The sequence below is a fragment of the Falco cherrug genome, chromosome 10 (genome assembly GCF_023634085.1).
Source record: "Falco cherrug isolate bFalChe1 chromosome 10, bFalChe1.pri, whole genome shotgun sequence".
Classification (NCBI taxonomy): Eukaryota; Metazoa; Chordata; class Aves; order Falconiformes; family Falconidae; genus Falco; species Falco cherrug.
The window spans coordinates 28,393,542-28,414,013 of NC_073706.1; the positions used below are offsets into that span (position 1 = coordinate 28,393,542).

Below are 20,472 nucleotides of genomic sequence, written 5' to 3' on the forward strand. Positions count from 1 at the left end.
GATTTTAGTTGACACACAGAGTGCTGAGATTTGGCAATAGCCCCTCTATAACACAGTATCGAGTGCTCATTAAGCTGTGAGTGAACACACAGCTTGAAGTGAATACTTTTGGTGATAGAATCCTGACCACTCAACTAGGGACACAGCAGTAGGTTAATACTGAAAAGGACAGGCCCTGACAGAGTTTGAAATGCACCGTCCCAAGAAAGAAAAGGATGGGCTACAGCTCTCCTGTTCCCAAAGCATACAAGAATATTGCAGAAAATATGATGTAAAAAGTAGTAGTGATGTGGGTGGTCTTAAAACAAATTTACAATTTCTTTCAAAGTTTCAAAATTATTTTGAATTGCTGGTATTTTAAAATATGTTAATATTTACAAATTAACATTGCCCTTACAAGAGAGATCACTATACCTGTCTCTGATTTGCTGAGGACTGAAGAATAAGAATAGTTCTGACTGACATAGTCATTGGTACAGCCAACAGAGCCTTCTCGTGGAAGAGGGCCTATAAATCTGTCTTGCACACTGTCATCTGTTGTACCAGACTCCTCCTGAAAACATAAATACACTAATTGTATGCAAAAGTTAGACAACAAAGTTTTACTTAAGCACCTAATAGTTTTACTTCTTTACCTTGTGGCTCAGAAATCAATTTTGCTAAGCACATCACGCAAGTTTGACAAAATTGCAGATACACAGTTGCTTGTGTAACTAATTCTGCCCTCCAAATTCTCAACCCCTTCACAAATCATGCTTCATATTAGCAGAAGCAAATACTCTTTTGAATACTGTATAATCAAATACAGTACTATAATGCATACAACAAGCAAATCTGCAATTTAGCATCTCCTATGTATCAAGTTTTTTCTGCACCGAAATAAGAGAGTCGGTTTTTTTTCCAGGTATAAAAAATGACAATTCAGTATTCCTTCAGAATCATACTCAAATTCTGATCCTGTGTACAATTATTTAACTGTGTGTGTAGGGGGGTCCCCTTTTCAGATAATTAAGTCCACAACAAAGGCTAAGTAGGCCAGCATTATGTTGACACAAGAGCTGAGTAATAAATTTTATACTATTCAACCCCCAATTTAAATATAAATAAACTGCAGCTGTGTTTATCTTTCATTGCATCACATATTTGAGAAATAGGGTATTTTCAAATATTTTATTGTGGCAGACAGTTACTTTAAGCAACACTGACAACTCTTCTTTTATATACATTTTTTTTTCCTTAAAGGTAAATTTGGAAGCAGATAGCTGCTGTTGATCCAGGACTGCAGTTTCTCAGACTTCTGTCAGTGTACAATACTGCTCTCAAACACCCAGAAGAAAAGGATTAAGTGTATGATTAAACCTGTATTGTTAAGACTTATCTCTAAACATGTCAAAGATTAATTAAATTATATAACTGTAGAAAATTACTCAAAGCATTACATAAATACTTGACAAGCATAAATAAAAACTGACAGCAAATCATCACTAATGGAATTGGTCCTACTCAGGAGAAACCTAGAAGTGCAAAATAGTAGTCTAAGTGTCTGTTGAGAATGTTCCTGAAAAAGCTTGTATGAAACATACAGTCCAATTTTATTTCATTTTCTGATCTCACAAGAGCAGTACACAATACATCTCTCTCCACCCAGCACTATAGCTTATGTACCTGAGTGAAAATTTTACTTACTGGCATTATATGAGGCTGCTCGCCATCTTTGTCTGTCAAATGCAGAAAGTTCTTTTTCCCTGGCTCAAAACCAGCATCAAGAATAGTTTTGTCACTGTTCTGATCTATTGGAGTCTGCTGAACCAAAAAACCCAAAAAACAAAAGAAACACCAAACAACACTTTTTTTGCTGTTAAAACAGATCTATCCACAATTACAGATTCCATCCAAGTGCATTGCTTGAAGTAGCTTCTGACATACTAAGATGAAATAAAAATAAGTAATTATCTAGTATAAACAAAACATATTCATTAGTAATACTGAAAGAACTTGGGAACAGTTTAAGAAACAGTGTAAATTAAGTATTACAGTGCAGTTTAATCCTTAGAAGTTGGTTAATCTCTTCAGGAGTCAAGACACTGGTCTACAAGTTTCTTGCAGAACATCAAGCCATGCAAACCATCTAGTGTCCTAGATAGCTTGTATACAGTTTGGTTTGTTTTAAAGAGGGGAAAAAAAAAAAAAAAAAAAAAAAAAAGAATTTCAGCAAGCATAAACGTGACCTGAAATAAACTAACATCTAGTTCTTAAGGAATCTTATCAAGTCTTCTAGGTACATCCGTAGAAATCATATTAACTAAAAACAACACTGATTTACAATAAAGCACAGAGATTATATTAATCGTATTTTTTTGGTATATAATCAATTCAAATAGGTGTAAGTAACATAGAATGCCGCTACACCAGATGCTTCTGTTAAGAAAATATTTCTCAAAGACGACCACAGAAAACAGAAAATAATTATAATGGGTATTATTATTAAAAATACATACTGATAATGAAAACTAGCATTACACCTGAATGATTGTATTAGTTTCTTGTGTTTACTGATTAAACACCTGTATCAATTAAGAGCACATTTTGAGATTAAAATGTAGATAGAATACAAAATAAAATTCAGCAAAATCAAAAAAGTGGTGTCAGTCTCTACAGACTTTTTACAGGAACTAAGTGAGAACAAATTTTTACAGGAATTTAATGAGTACTAACGCAATATGCAGTAGTGCTTCACATTCTTCTATAACGTGAAGATTTAAGTGTTTGCTATCAAAAGGAAATAAAAAGCACTCTGCCATACCGTATCAGTTACATTATCTCCATTTCCCCACATTAAATCAAAAGTTCCATTCACGTAGCCCACTTTTGATGCCACATCTTCAAACAGCCTTTTCAGTGGTGTGGAAGCTGGCAGGTTCAAGGTAACACGTTCATTCACTGTCTTGGAATTTGTGGTATCTTGTATTATACACAGGACCCTGGGTTCCTCAGCAGCACTTTCCACCTAAAATGACAAGCAGGCAACAATTCACGAGTAAAGGTAAGAACATATTTGAGTTTAATTGAAAAATCCAAACAAGACTTCACCAATAAAATGTAATACACTTCTACAAGCTAAGAAACCTAAAACTGTACTTTCATTTTTGAAAGCAGATGTACAAAAATTAAGAAGTTTCCAGTTTTGGAAAACATGTAAAAACAAGCTCCATTTTTCCAGAACAACAAGAAATCTTTGTGTGTGGATGACTGTAGAGAGATAAATTGCTCAAGTTCTGCACAGAATTTCAGCTAGTAAGCAGACAGAAGACTGCTTCAAATCAGGAACAGGCTTTTCAATCATCACTTCAAACTCCTATTTTGCTTTAATGCTATCATAAATCCTGCTGAGGCAGAAGAATACCTTTTGTGATTTTTAGGAATGCAAATGTGATTTTTAGATCTACAAGCTTCCAAATAATCTTGGAAGCTGACCATTAAATAAGAAGTTTCATAATCAAGCCACCAACTTTCTCCTACTAAATTCACTGCTGCATGAGTTACAGCAGAAAGTCTTCTGCCTGAATAAAAATTAACATTGCCAAATGGCTACTAGACAAAGTAGTCAGATTTAATCTAAACAGCAACTTCAATATACCTGAAATTAGAAAGTAACAATCTTGAATGAAGGTGACAAAGGAATAGTGATAAAATTTTACTGAGTCGAGTAAGCCAAGAAAATGGTACTTTCCAACACTGAAAATCCAGGAAGTTAAAGATCTAAGAACAATAAACTAATTCTTTTAACATTCCAAAGTTGTAGAACAGTAAAGAATAACTAATATTTAAAAACAGGTCATACAATAAAGCATCAGGTCAGTAAAAGGAGTAATTGGTCCCCAAGGACTCAGCCTTTTCAACTTGGAACCCACAGAAAGCCTAAGTAACGCATGACAGAGCACCCAAATCTCAGCCCATGGCTAAAGGGCACATCATCCAAAAGGGCAAAAAGATACACACAGTGTTACCCTGACTTTCAGTGGATGAAAACATAAATAGCATGAACTATGTTCATGCTGTAACTGTCAGCCATGTCATAAGCATCTTCTAGGGAATACAAAGAACATCTAAGCAACTTCAGCATCCCTTGTATTTCTACACAACCAGCCTCACAACATAGATGACCACCAAAGTGGCATAGTCCCTTACGATACGAACTCTTACAAACTTCTGAAAAAGGAACAGAAACATTCTAGGTGATGCTGCAACCCTTCATTTCACAAAAATTCAAGATGAGCTGACAAGTCTTCACACAACTATAACATAAAATGTTATCTGACTGCACCATCTATTCCCATCATCCTCAGGGAAAGGAAAATAAAACCACACCCTGGCCCAATCTGTGTTATGGTAGTTTGCTTCAGACTGATTTTTCTTAAGACTCTGAAGTCCAACTTATGTAAGTTCATCAAATGTAATGTCCTGTGTGGAGCTCTTCATTAACTGCATGCTCCAAAAAGATCCAAGGCACCTTTTCCAGCAAATCTGCAACTTAATCTTTACTGGAGAATTCTACATTTATGAACTATTTTCCAAGAAGACAGGCAAAACTGTTCCTGAAAGATTAACCACACATCAAGGAGAAAACACAATTGAGATAGTTGAAGTAATTTCAACATACTATATCCTCACTTTCACCCACAGCACCAACACAGCAGTACTTGAGTAGCCTAAAGTTAAATTTCAGCAGTGATTACTTCTCCTGGGTTCCTCCTTATAATTTCCCAGAACAGCTTCATTCTTCTTTTTTTGGGTAGGTGGGTGGTGGGTGTTTGTTTTGTTGGGTTTGGTTTTTTTTAGCTAAACAACAAGCACATAATTTGTCTCTTATCATGTGTTACAGCAGAGATGATGAAGGCTATTCAATGGTCTGCTTTCTTCATTTTCTGGAGAAAACAAGCAACAGCTAAAACCCAACAAAATCCTAAGATCAACCTACACTTATGACCCAGATTCCCCAGCAATGGCAGAGTCTTGCTCTGGCTGGAAGCCCACCCCTCCCTATAGAATAGTGTGGACAGGTGAAGAGGCATTTGCTACTATTCATACAGCTTCATCTAAGAAAATGTAAGTTAACTCAGATGTAATTATTCCCACAGTAATTTTGTACTGATGCTACAACTTGACCTGCTACCGAAGTTCTCCATTAGCGGCTCAATTCCTTGTCATACTGCCTTTACACAACCTTAAATCCCCTCCCCTCCTCTCTGCAGAAGATACCTATAAATTTAACTCCTCCTACTCACACTTTCTCCACTACCTTTGATAGTGGTCACTTATGACTTTTATTGGGAGTTGGTACTGAAAATAGTTAGACACACAGTATCTGATGAATAGAAGTAACATTAAGCAAACAAATTATAGAAGATTACAGAAGATTTGCTGGTTGGGTTGCTGGATGTTCCATGTCAGACAAATCCTCTCTTTCTTGTTCACAGATGTAATTCTGACAGACTGAACTGGTTTAATTCAGTATAGCAAAGGGTATTAAGCCATCACTCACACTGCCACTGCTCCAAGTTGTTCACAGCAAATAGGTAAAAGCAAAAACCACCTCAGTCCAAGTGTATTCATGGCAAGCATTCACATATACCATCTGAACCATCAGACAACAAAAAAATGCAAACATCTTGTTTGTGGCTACTTTACTATAAAAGTAGTGTAAAAGGCAATCCTGGCCAGCGATAGGCCTCCAAACTATTTTGACAGGCTGTTATCAAACTGAGTCCACAAAGTAAACACGAAACTTAGTTTTAGTCATTATATGATTTGATATATTATGACAGCTGCACAATTCCATTTTTTAATGAAAAGCTAGAGGGCCAAGAACCCATACACCAGTGTAAAAACATATGAACACATACTCAGTTTGAAGCTTCTTCTGTTAAGACAGCATTTAATACGTACATTATCTTTGTATTTAAGAACATGCACAAAAAATTCAACAGTTCATGCTCATGTTAAGAAATACACAAAAGCTTCAGCATCATGCTGTTACTATGTATCTGGGATATCATTTAATGAAGTTGATTTCATCTGTCTACCTGTGAAAATTTCTTCTTCATTTCAGCAAAGATACTTTGTCTGCAACTCCAAAACATATCCTATAGTATATAAAAACAAAATTAAGAAGTCATCATCTTTCAAAATGGTAAACTGACTTTTATTGTATAAAGTCAGTTTTATAGTCTAAGTATTATTACTGAGTTTCAAACCACCATTCACAGAATAACTAGAATAGCCCCCAAATACTTTAACAAGTCCTCTATTAACATGAAGTTCAGTACACAGTATTTTACCGTTTAAATTGTAAGAGCAGTGTTACATAAAAGGTTAGTTAAATTACAATGTAATACATTACATACTGCATTTCATAAAATAAAATAAGTGGATAAGAAAACATAAATAATTCAGGATATAAATCCATACCACCAAATTCCTTCATTACATTATAAAAAGCCCTCCAGACACAGGTAAACGTTTTACTTCAAATGGCTCAAGTACAAGATTAGCATGCAACTAATTCAGTTTACTATTACATTTATAAATTATGAAGCTATCCAGTTTGTATGAAACTGGTCCTTCATGTCTGAATTCTTTCCTGTAGAAAAGTTTTTATTAACATGAACCCATTTCGAAGTACACAGCTGAAGGTAATAAAGAAGCAAGTTATGATTTTTCTTACTCCTGATGCTCTTACAGAGAAAGCCTGCCTTAGTATCTCTGTTGTACCATTAAAAATGCAACAATAAACATGACCTGTAACAAAACTGTTTTCCGACTATGGACAAACATCAAGTTAACTAGTTTGCGAATCTGAAGCATTGCACTTTGTATTTTTCCAGAAAGGAAAAACAGGAAGTGAGGATGAAGATGCTAACAACATCATGCTCTTTTCCAAATTTCTTCAACTGCACCCTCAGTCAAGATTATCAAAACATAAAATACTGACATAATCTTTACTGACGTGCCCTATTTGCCCCACCAAATGACCTACAAAAATAGCCTAGACCGCTGCATTTAACTTCTCAGCAGGATGACAGAAGACAGGATTTCTTTCTTTGCACAAAGAGAGCTGAAGTTCCAGTTTTGAAGTTTCAATAATCCAAGATCAGTAATTGTATCTAGCATTTTTTTTCTTCACACACCAGCCTGTAATTTCAGATTTGGCAGAGGTTTTAAAAATAATTTAAAAAAACAAACTCCAAACACCAAAAAAACCCCAACCCCCTCCCCACTCCAAAAAAAACCCAACTGGAAAACAAACATCACAATTTAAATGTTTTGTTGCTTACCAGTTTTACCTGCTCTCAGTTGGAAGTTACATACATTTTGCTGAAGTGACTTAAAGGTTAATAGAGTCCTGGAAGCATAATTTTGAAACTGCTGATTTATAATATGACAATAGCCATCAAGTATATTGCCCTGTGCGGAAGAGCTAAGTCTTCCAATTTTCCTCTTAATCCATGTCTCCAAAGAACCCTTACTTTAGCCTGAATTCCTTCTCTCCAGAGACAGACAAGTTAAATCCAGTGTACACAGAAGCATGCATAATTTCTAATGTGCTATTTCATTTGGTGCATGTAGCAGAGGGTGGAAGAGGAAGACAGGCTCCAGACATCATCTGAACTAGACAAAAATATGTACTGGTTGCTTCCTTTACAAGAATGCTTTTATGCTGGTTTCTCAGCTCTTGATTTCTCAGTAAAGGACTGCTGAAAGATTTTCCATGAGTTATTTCACTTCATAAATTCTGAGTGGCAAAAGTTGTTTTTCAATATTCCACAGAATTCAAACAAATCAAGTTTACCAACTGTACTGCTTATATGTTGTTCAGGAATTTTAGAAGTAACTAAGAGACTTCAACTGCTCTGACAAGACATCACAAAACCACAGAGATGTGTCAACTTTCAAACGCAGCATTCCCTACTTTTCAATTAAAGCATTCACCCTATCACACTCTAAGAATATACTTTTTAACAACCACTAGTTCAACTCTACATTTTACAAAAAAGCCCCTTTCACCATGGAAATTTATGCTTTAAAGTATGATTAAGAGAACAAAGATTGTACTACACATAAAGTTGCCTAAGTTTTACTGTGATAAAAATGACACTGGAATTCACCAAACCATTTATTTATTACACCTCACAAAATAGATGAGCATATTAACTACATAGTTCAAGGGTTTCAAACTAACATACACATGGTATTCACAGGTATCTACAAAAATTTTCTACTGCCTTTTCCTCAGGAGAAATAAGGGCAACCACTCTGGCAGCAAGCCCATCTATCTATTCTGTACTTGTGAGAAGTCCTACAAAGAAATACTGTGACATTGGATGCACACCACCAGCAATAGTAAAATAAGTTGCAGACCCTCAACTGCATAAGCATCTGAAAAGGCAAATGCATACTGCCACTTAAGGTTACGATTTAGGAAACCATCCTATGATTATTTTATTACAGACATCTTTCCAAGCTAGTATTTTGGTAAATAAGTATTTGAAATCCTAACTTCAAACGTTAACCTTTTAAAAATATTAACACACTGACACCTTCACCCCAAGTCACTCCATCTTTTACACTTTTCCATTTCTAGAAAGGAGATTATGTTCCCAAATCTGCATGCAGAAGACTTCTGACTATGTATTAGACCAGACTTGCAAAAGATTAACACAAACATGCAATCCACGGAAGTCTGACACGGGTGGACATTCTAGAGCTCCACACTACATAAGTAGTTACCCCATGTACCTTTCTAAAAATATATTTCATCTTTTTTATGTTAAAGTTCTGCATCTGTAAGTTGCAGAGGATAAAATATATCGTAGTGCTTAAGTAATTCAAGCTGTAATTCTGTATATACTAACAAAGAAAGCATTGTTATTAGTGCCATCTGCAAGACTGACACTAGCTTTGATGATACATGTTCTGTATTTGTTGAAAATAGAGGAACAAAAAAATTAGTGTTACTAGATCTGTCAAAACTATATTCAAATGCTGAACTGTAGTGGTTTTAACACAGCATTTAGATGTGGCTTGCTATTTTTCAGCTCTGAATCACTGGATTAATTAAAATTCTATAGCAGCACTTGACTAACATTATGAGGACAAACCAATACAAACATTTTGGTTTTCAAATGACAGAAGATCCTCTCAAGACTAATTCCTGCTTCAGTTCTTTTATAAAATTATTATCAGAGATTGGAAGTGAAACCTATAGCTAAGCTCAGACTTCATGTAGATTCTACCCAACATTTCCAAATTCCAGTATTTCAAATAGGCAAAAATACTGACAGCATAAATCAGTAAGAAAAATCACAAGTTTCAGGTCAAGAGTTTAAATAACAGATGTGTAAAGTTTGACTGCCAAATGAAGTTAATGGCCTACTGAGACTTAAAATTATCACCAGTAGAAAAGTTCCTACATGTCCACACCCTATAAATAATTCTCACAAATCACTACAATAGAGGAAAGACAATGAGATCTGTAGCAAGTGGCAATAGCAGACATGATACTTACATTCACAAAGTGACTTGGATGATTAAGCCTAAAACAGCAATTCTCAGACTTCATGTAGCTTCAGCAACTTAAGACTACCACGTGAAATGCACACAAGTGACTAGCGCCTATCACATTACTGCTGGTCAAACTTTGGGGTGTACATTCCAAGTCTGTGTAACTGACCGGGTACACATTTCCAGCAATTACAAGTACAAAGTGAAATTTGTTAGCTTCAGTTACAAACACGTAGTTTGCACTTGTACATTTTACTTCTAAAGTATCATTGTATACAAATGTTCAGACATTAATTACAGTTCAACCAAACAGAAGCTTGTTTCAACTCTGTCAACAATAACAAATTGCTATCAAATCAGCTCCTTGAGAAACCACAACCATACTTCAAGAATTCCTTCACCTACTCCAAGAGGTCCAACCATTAAACACCACATTGGACACATACTGACAGCACTGCATTCTGCACAAAATGTGAAGACCGAAGACCTTTCAAATATACAGCAAGTAAGAGAAGAATAATCAGAGCTAGATTACCATCTCCACTCTAAAACCTTTCTCCTTACCCTGAGCATTTACAACTATGGACTTCAGAGAGTCTTACAGCCCACAACTCCCTTTTGCCCACAGCTGGGCTAGTCATGCTCTATGCTTTTTCCCAGCCCAACAAAACTCTCCTTACAGAGGCCAGCTTCCCCGATACAGCCAGATGAGCAGGTCACTCCTCTGGGAAGTAAACAAGGGGTGATAAAGTCCTTAGAATGAGTGAAGCATTGAGCAGGTGGTCTCCACTGCTTTGGACACTGCTGTAGTTACTCATCTACTGAAGAAAAGAGAAATCGGACTCACATTTGGCTTTATTTCTGAGGACAGATGCAACTTCTTAAAAGACAACTTACTAGACTAATTCTGTCAGAGCATTCTGAGTTGTTATTCAACAAAGGAGCCTCACGGCAGCTCAGTTTGAGTTAATGAGGGAACACCGCACTTAGAATTGTTACAAATGCCTGAACCAAAACATACTTCACGAAGAAGTATTTTACAGAAGGCTTGTGGCAAACTGAATACACTTTTTAAAAACACTGATCCCAGGAGGTCTCCATAAACAGAATCATTTTGAGCTGTTAACTTGATGTATCTTGTGTTGGAACATTTCCTGTGACAAAATAATTCTGAACAACCTTTAGACACAATCATTTGATTTGAATTTTACTAACTTTGTGGTATCAGTTTTGTGAGTACCTGAATAACATATTTTATCCTCAACTTCAAATTCATCATTATACTTGGAGAGACTTCAGGGAAAATCCTGAAGTGTGAAACTGAACAGAGGTCTTCTGTCCCATTACTGGTTGGGAAAAAAATGCCTCACACCAAGCCTGAAATACCATCCACATTCAAGAACACATATCCTGACTGACCACTGTCCTAATTACTGAACCTTTGACCCCTCACTTCCACCCCAACCCCCCCCACTGGGACGGGATATCAAGGATTCACCAGTCTTAGCAATGTCCTCTCTGTCTATCCTCTTGATTAGGAACAAGACTGGAAAACAGGAAAAAACTACCAAAAAGGTGTGTACCTGGCCAGGCCAGGATAGAGGTGATTTTCTTCACAGAAGCCCCTAAGGTGCTGTATATTAGATTTGTGACTAAAAAAATGCTGATAACACAATAATGTTTTAGCTCTCGCTGGGCAGTATTTTCATAGCATCAAGGCCTTCTACAATTCTTACCCTGCCCTCCCAGTGAACCAACTGGGTGGTTTGTAAGAGGCTGGGAAGGGACACAACCAAGCAGGTGACCCAAACTAACCAAAGAGATACTCCATACCACGTAACACCATGCTTTGTAACAAAAGGGAAAGGAGGAGGTTTAGCTATTTTCCATCTCTGCCTGGAAATTGGTGGGGCACTGGTCTACCCATAGGACACATGGTGAGTGACCGCCTTTGCATCCCTTGTTTTGTTTATTTGGGTTCCCCCACACACACAATTCTTTCACCTCTTCTTCAGTTAGACAATTTTATTTCAACACCAAAAGTTTTCTTGCTTTTCCTTTCCTCTTCCTCTGTCCTACAGGGGGTGGGAAGTGAGTGAGCAGTTGCATATTGCTTAGCTGCCTACTAGGGCTAACATACAACAGGGTGATTTTGCAAAATAATCTTGAAAGTGATATCTTTACATTTTAATTTTGCATAACTGAAATGAGACTTTCGTTTGTTCATGTTTTTATCACTACTGCTTATCAACTTTTAACACCCATTCACCTCTGCTGGATCACAAAGACTTCAGCCAACTTCCCCACCCCCACAATTACAGTTAGAAAGACTTCAGAGACAGTGCAAGGACAGTCAATAAAAACTGACAAAATATTGTTGAAAATTGTCAATAGAGTAAAAATCCAAGTGTCTTCAAAACGGGCTAGCCCAATCATGCTCCCCATTACAAAGCCTGAACTCCCAGTTTCAACCTCGTGAACCCTTATCTATGTCAGTTCAAACTGCTTCACTGTTTCACTTAAACACATCTGCAGCATAACATCCTTAGTTACACTGCTTCCCCTCTACTTCAATCTATGGTATTTATCTATGCTTTCCTCTCATAGTATCTGATACACTTCAAAGGAACAAAATTGATGCCTGAATAAGATAACTCATTAAGACCACCGCAATTAAAAATAATCATACACTTATACACTGATATGAACTGATATGTTCACAAACTTCTATTTTGGAAACTCAACCTGTAAGACGGTGATGAATTTACAGTGCACTAGTAACACTTCACACATACACAGCAGCTTAAAAACGTTGAACACGGCAATGCTTCAGTTACACAAGCAATTAAAGATTGAATATCAGCAACTGCTGCCAGAAGAAGCAGTCTTGCTCCCACCTGCTCATTTCCACCCCAACATTATCCCCTTTCTTGTGCTGGTCCTGGTCATGCAGCTACATGTTGAGCAGGCTCACATTGCTAATCCTTCTTAAAATTAAACACTTCTGGTTGGTTTTTCAGTGGGTTAGCTTTAACCTGAGTCAGCCCTCTAGCTTCTCAACAGAATCTGTAACTCTCCTGGAAAAGGACTGAGTGATAGATACAACAGTACCAGCATAGTAGCTGTAGTATTTTAAATGCATGTATTGTATGTAGTAGTACTTAGATTACTAAGTATCAACCACCCGGACATACTGCAACTTCCTTTGGTATCCTGAAAGATTGAAATACACCCTTCGTCCTTAGGTATGGGTCTCTGTAAACGTCAGTGCTGCTCACAGGGCAAGAGGAGTAACCCCAGAAAAGTGAAAAGTGCCATTACTGCAGCAATCCTATTGCTTTTACCCTCACACCACACTCACTATTTTCAGCCTGCTATAGATACACGGTAACTACGGGAGATCACAGAAGGTGGCTGGGGCCACACCGAGACTAACCACCTGGCTAAGTGAACCCTAAGAATGCTTTCCTATGGTGGATGACCTGATACAGAAAGGAGAAGAGGTACAAAATAGAATTCTGTAGCAGGGCCTCTGTGATCTTGTTCCTTTTGGAAACAGGGGTACAGAGAATCACAGAATGGTTTAGGTTGAAAGGGACCCTTGAAGATTATCATCTAGTTCCAACCGCCCCTGCCATGGGCATGTTTTAATCTCTGCCTCATGTAGATTATGGGTTCATTTGTTGTTTTCAAAGACTACCTCCTCAGAAATGCTTCTCTAGTAACAAAATTTTGTTTAAAAAAAATTAGCAAAAGTGTTTGCCACTGCACTGAAAAGAGTTGCATGCCAGCTGTTCACTGTCACTCCTGTAAAATGCATATGGACAGATTATTTTTATAATATATACACACTTCAAAGTCTAATACTTCCAACTTTCTGAACATGTGCAAAAATAACACTAAACCTCAGAAATAAAGAGTATGTTATGAGGATAGCATTTACCTTTGAGAGTGCGTTCCTACTATTGTGGATTGCTGGGTCATTTGTAAAAAGCATTTATAAAAACAGAAATGACAACCAGAAAAGGTTGGTATGGGACCACAGATAAGTACATGTATCCAGGGTGTTCAAAAGACTATGGAAAAGGATACGGCAACGGGGGCACATGTCTGGGGTCAGGTGAACTAGAGATCAAAACACGTGCTTTTCAGTTTTACAGAGGCTATTTTCCACTCAGGTTCTGTATTTTAGAAAACTTCAAATACATCTGTCTTAATGTCTTGTAGAACCAGTCTCCTTACACTTACCTCCTAATAGTCTTCTAAATACGGTAAATTAAGGTGATTCAGGATTAGTTACTTCCCTTAAAAATCAGATATAGCAACTGTCAATAACAAAAGCATACAGATATTTCCTGGTCATGCCTACAGATCACATAAGAACTCTTAAAGTTTGCTGTTATCAAATGAAGGAAATCAATAGGTAACAAAGAATACATTCACAGTAGTAACAGACTGAGTTTTAAAATCTAAATAGTGGTTTTTTAACCACTGGACATTTTGAGTATTTTGCTCTCTTATTCTTAAAGATTGTAATTTCAACTGATCATATCTTCTTTCATCCTATGACCCTGAATTGTTTAATTTCCAAGTTTTAGTAACCAGGCTAAAGTAATTGTGAAAACTAAATGAAGTTCTCTGTATCTGCAAACTGCCAGCCTCTGTACATTCATTACAGTACAAACTTTATATTCAGATCTGAAACAGCCTCATCGTCCTTCTGTTTGCATCTTCTCTCCACCTTCTTAATCACCATGCTCCTTGTTTTACCTTCAAAAAAAAATTATCTGAAAAACAGGGGACGCAAGAACATCACAATTACATGTTAATATATTAACCTATAACCACATCATTTGTTTCCTATGGACAGTCACACAAGTAGTGGAGATGCTTTCACACTTGCCCTCCATTCCTTCAAGGATGGAACTACCATGAGCTTTATTGAAACATTTTTCTATGCTGCTAATATTCTAAAGGACTTTTTGCTGGATTGAGTTACAAATGCAATATTAGTATAGAAACAAATTAAGAGTCCAGACAAAAATAATAAAAGACTTTTCTTTTTTTCTGGACAATTTTGAAATGAAGGTTTACTTGACTACAAAGCCACCAACAGACACGTATGCTAAAAAATTAAATTCTTGTACAGTTTAGAGATTAAAAAATGTGAATACAGTGGTAATTTTTAAGACTAATAACTCTAATTTTAAACCATCCACCTGCTGCTGAGGGAAGATGAAGAGAACCTGAAGAGCAAGATGGTCAGCAGGGATTCTTTGTGTAGTTCTCTAGCAATATTGCACAGAATAAAGGATAATAGTTAAGAACATAAGTACCCATGAAGCCTGGACAATATCTCTATCTGCTACCACTACCATAAAGGGCTCCAGAGAGAACATGCCTCCACAGAAGGTATGAATATAATAATGTATATATGAGGAAGGACCTAGATGATTTTTCCATATATTAACTGATGAAAATATTTTATTTACAAAAAACAAGTTAAAGTAGTACTTTCATCTGCTGGTTTTTTCTCTTCCTTCAGTCATTGTTACTGACCTCAACACAACACCTACACAAATCAGCAAACATAACTGCCTTCCTTTAGCTCCTGCAGTACTCTGCCAGACTTCTTCAAAAAATGCCATTTACATTACTCTGTTTGCAGACATTATTTACAGTGAAAACTGTCATATTATATCAAGTATATGTCTCCATACAGCTTCAAAACCAGAGCCTTCACCAATCCTATGGAATTCATGCATGCTTCCTCATGTTACTTAAAAAGGTTTTCATCACGTGATTATTGAAAAGATACACCTGAAACTGCAGCACAATAACCAATTTAAGCTATTCATAATACTGTCAATCTAAAAATAACGTGTTGTCATTTTTCAGAAGCACCTGAAGTATCCTTGTGGTTACAATTTCAAAGATTAAATTGAATGATGTGGTTGTTACCCATTAATTTTTTCAGAACATGGCCAAGACATCCTTTTTAGAAGTTACACCTGCTACTGCTGCGCTAAACCATTTCTTCAGCGCAAGCTGGTTACGTGCCAAACTTTGCAAAAATCCCGAAGAAAATACTACATATTTCACAGTGGCTGAAACTGTGATCAAGTTGGTTATTTTATCAGAAGTTTACAAAAAAATTCCAAGACTTACTAGCATTTTTCAATTATCAGTTCTTTGGTTACTAGTGGCATTATTTTGAGCATATTTTGTTCAAGGCAAGAAAAATAACATAATGATAAACAGGCAGCTTACCTGAAGGTACATCATATTAATTCTCAAAGGGATAAAGTGTTAAATATCAGCTTAAAGTTTTCAAAAAAGGAAACAAAAAATTTTTTCAAACTGAATAAGAAGGCTGAGTATGTATATTTAACTCAATCACCCAATTTTCTACAGACATAACTTTCACACAGTTTCTTCCATAAACCCCAATATATTTTCAAATACAATAGAGCAGGGGTCCTCAAACTTCTTAACCAGGGGGCCGGCGTGCAGATGAAGTGGCAGGCAGTCATCTTCGGCTGCTTGGTTTACCCCCCCAACCCCCGTGGAGGCAGTTGCGGGGGGTGGGGGTGGGGGGGGTGGGGGGGTGTGGCGGGTTTCTGTAAATACCGGGGCCAGATTGAGGACCCTGGGGGGCCGTATCCAGCCCACGGGCCATAGTTTGAGGACCCCTGCTATAGAGAGTAGAGCTGTGACCAGATATATCAACACCTGTACGTATTTTAGTCCATTACTGCATCAATTGTAATGTACTAGGGAAAAGGTTTAAAAGAACATCCACTCCAAGCTGAATTCTGACAGGACTAAAACACGTAAATGAAAGTTAACACAAACTCAGTCTCCACAAGTTTTAATCTTGTATTAATATCAATAAATTCTATCAGCAAAAGGAAGTTGGATAATAATGACTTTCATCAGTATTTGTGTAGTAGGACGATTTGTATTTTAAACTATGATGCAAGGCCACGTTGATCTAAATCCAGGGGTACTTGGGTTTTAAAAACAACAGAAAATAGTTGGTGGACTTCACCTAGTTAAAAATGGCAACAAACAAAACATCAGAAACTTCTGTGTTGTAGGCTGAAATTCTCAGCTCAAGGATAATAGTGTAGAATGTAATATCAACAAATCTTTGAAGTATTCTCTGCCTTCAGATAACTACTACATAGCTTAGGAAAAAGTTCATGACTAGTTTGAGAAACACTGTGTAGCTGCACAAAAAAAAGGGGGGGGGATTACATTTATACTACCGCACTCATTTGGTTTAGAAACTTGATTTAGAAGTCATCAGACACCCACAAAACACTAGAGAAAACTGTGTTTCTTGTTTGTGATGTTCAAAATGTATTACTGCAAAAAAAAAAGTAAAATCAAAGTGATAGGTCAGTTGTCAAGATTATTCTACTGCGTAGTAACTTTAGCCAGCAGCATTTAAAGACTGTGGCTACAGTACCACGTACTACCTAAGAAGCAGTTAGCACCTATTAGGCAAAAATTTTTCATCCAGTGATCTCGAGGTGCTATTAAATAATTTCCTGATCATCCTTCTCATACTATAGATTAAATACCCAGATGTATATAGCAAGGGGAACTAAACTCCGACTGGGAAACCCAGTGGCTGAACTAAGCAGTGAAAGATCTTGCATTCTACTCTCATGTCTTATTCACCAAACTGAAGTACTACTTGAATATCATTCAGAAGGCACCTGTTTGCAAGGAACAATGACTTGGTGGAATTCTGTGTGGATTTTCTGTCTCTCAAATTTGATTTTCAGAATATTTGTTCAGTCAATGAAGTAGTCAGTTTCTCAATTTGTCACAATCATACCTTTATGTTTTACAACAGAGTACATGAGAAGGAGAGCATGAAAAACTGATAAATTACACAAGCTGTAACCACTTGTAGAATCTCTTTGTACATAGGAATGAAAGAACAAGGATGTCACCAGCACTGAAAAGATCAGTACACCTTTACTAAATAGAACTGCAAAATACCTTAATCAGATTCCTGCACTTCTACTGAAGTTAGAGCGATACCCATCAAGAAACGTATTTTATTTGCTCAATGCGTAAGATTAAAATGGATTCATTACTGTAGGGGTGAAAAAACTTAAATTAGTTAGCTGAGAGAGAACTCTCACTATTTGATTTAATGGCAGCAAGTACAAAGCATATATATATATTTTGACAGGTGCACTTTGGATACTTCATGCTGGAACATGTTGAGAAAGTATCTGCACAGCATTTATTTAATTAGTGGCACAGACACTTCAAAAACCTCATGGCAGAACATACTTCTTATATTCTGACCAATTCCTTCCATATTCTGACCAATCCTGGGCAACATTCACCAAGTTCTGACATGTCTTGATTTTCAAGAAAAGTCTTAGTGAATTTCACTTACATTACCAGTAAACAAACATGCATCTAACTTCCTCACCAACTGTATTGATTAGAATATTTTATTATTTTCTATTTGAGGTATATTTGCCCAAAGTAAGTTTTAAGTCTACTTTTCCTATAAGTAACGCTGAAAGCCATAGAAGTATTTTCCCTTCTAATAGCACCATTTTTTAATTTTCATTATTATCTTACTATTCCCCCTCCCCCCCAAGGACTACTGTTTTGCTGGACTAATGGGGGAAAAATTATACCAAATAACAAGGCAATTTTTAAAGAACAAACCTAGCATTTACTACCAGGGTGCAGCAACGTCCTGTATGCTACTCAATGCCTTCTTTTTTATTGGATATAAAATACTACTAAATTAAATGACTTATCTTTTGGATGAAAAGAAGAAAGGAATTGAGGACTGGAAAAAAAAAGGAACATAGACCAGTTCACACTGAATCCCACATCTTATGAACAATTCTCATTGTCCTCACCATAAGGAATTACTGGTCACACAATTACAGAAAGTTGGGAAAGTGCTGGGCAGCTGTAGGGATGCAAGAACAAATTTACTAAATGCCTACATAACTTGGGCAAGTGTCAATATAAAAAGAAATCCCAATACTCTGTTATTAGAAACTGCATAAATACATCTGTTCCAAATGAAAAATAACTTTATGCCAAAGTTATGAGCAAGAGAAAATAACAAGGCCCAGATTACCTGTACTTCAGATACGCAGCTGATCCTATGCAGTGTCCAAAAGAAATTTTTTATAAAAGACTAATAAAAGATACTCCAAGTGAAATTACTAGTATTTTTTAATCCATAAAAACTATTAGGCTTTACAAGACCTAATAAAAAAAAAACATGCAATATACTTTAAAAACAGCAATCTGAACCATTTTTAGCATACACAGATACATATAAACAAAAACTAAAGACTTATAAACAGCCTAATACCTATCTTTCCATTCTTAAAACAGAGAAGCTGTTAATATTATAGATACCTACTACTACCATATCTACCATGGCATCATATAAACTCATAGGAAAGAACCAAAATCCTTTTCCCATCTACTCCTTCAGATGGTTAGTCATTCCCCAGACTGGCCTAAAGCAAACAACATTACATTTCTTCCTGCTCTTTTACACTGGAAGGCAAATAAAAATATGGTTGTGTACTCGTCTTTAGCAGCCATTGATTCACATCCCAGTTTAATCTTTGAAACAGCACAAGACAGTGAGCTATACAAGCAATACTACTCAGCCCATTGGGAAGGGACAAAACTCATGAACTGTAATCCTTTATCCAGCCCTAAAGGGCAGAAATGAAACTCCAAATGATCTGCTTAGCCTCCAGCTGCTGACAACGGCATAACAGGAATATTTAGAAGGCTGTTGAGAACTCGGTGACCTGGAGAATTCTGTTTACCTGTACCTCACAGTGTTCTCTGCTCATTATAAAAGTATTAATGAATAGAGTATTAATGAATCTCAGAAGGATTTAATGTGAATGCATTTATTAACTTCCTATCAATGGAATAAAAATGAGGGTATACTGAAAAACATTGGAAAAGTTGAAGATAAACTTCTATTAATATATATATATAGATGTATATATAACCAGATGGGCTTAATACAAATAGCTAATCTGTTTTCCCCATCAATTTTTCTTGTATTCTGTTCAGTGCCATTACTTACAACATGCATAGGTACAGAACAAAGAACTTGAGAAAGCCTGCTGAGAAAAAGCAACTTGCACTAGCATTATCAACGTACAAAGTTTATAGATTTCACACTGTGTGTTCAAGATATCCGTATCTATAACAACATTCATTTTCCTTCACCCGTACCTCCCCTCCCTACAGATGAAAGTGCATTCAAAATCCTAGTCCAATGAGTCAGTTAAAAATACACATCTGAATCATATGTATATTCTGAATACAACTTTAAAGCCAACAGGGATTCTATTAATACATTAACTGAAGAAACAGCCTCAGCTAGCTGCTTTTATTAATCACCTTGTCTGTTCCAGTTAACTACAACTAATACCACAAGGTTTCTCCTGCCAGTCTCCTTTATCTCTCTGTTTATTTTTAAGACAAAATATCTACGTATACTAGCTACTACCTTCTATCCCTGGTCTTCTGTTTTTGTAGGTGTTTGGGTTTTTTTTAAAGCAAATATTTAGGCATACTATCTACTACACTCCATCCTCTGTCTGAAGTTTCTGAAGGTCTCTCTTCCCTGCAAAAAAACTTAACACAGTCCTTGAAACCTTAGTATTTTATGAAAGCAAAGAAGCGGTGAAGTTACCTTTGCCCTACATACATTCTGTACTTCCCTGTACAACTGTATGCATGAAATTTGTTTCTAGAAGTCAGTGTTTGTTTCACAGTTCTGATCAAGGATACCATTTAAGGATCAGCACCTCATTTTGCTAAATTCTACAAAATTCAAGTCCTTGCCTCGCAAAGCTTCCCATATGAATACATGAT

General features: G+C 36.4%; 1 protein-coding gene across 5 annotated transcripts in view; it reads right to left on the reverse strand.

Moving 5' to 3' along the window:
• The window catches only part of USP47 (ubiquitin specific peptidase 47), a 58,639-nt gene that overhangs the window by 36,829 nt on the left and 1,338 nt on the right, over nt 1–20,472 (reverse strand). For 2 of the 5 annotated variants that reach the window (XM_055723126.1, XM_055723124.1), the window contains exons 2-5: nt 6,084–6,143; nt 2,804–3,007; nt 1,687–1,803; nt 415–553 (exon numbers count right to left, since the gene is read on the reverse strand). In XM_055723126.1, the coding sequence (XP_055579101.1) occupies nt 415–553; nt 1,687–1,803; nt 2,804–3,007; nt 6,084–6,143 (520 nt within the window). The remainder of the gene's footprint in view (nt 1–414; nt 554–1,686; nt 1,804–2,803; nt 3,008–6,083; nt 6,144–20,472) is intronic. The other 3 variants (XM_055723125.1, XM_055723128.1, XM_055723127.1) reach the window with 3 other exon arrangements.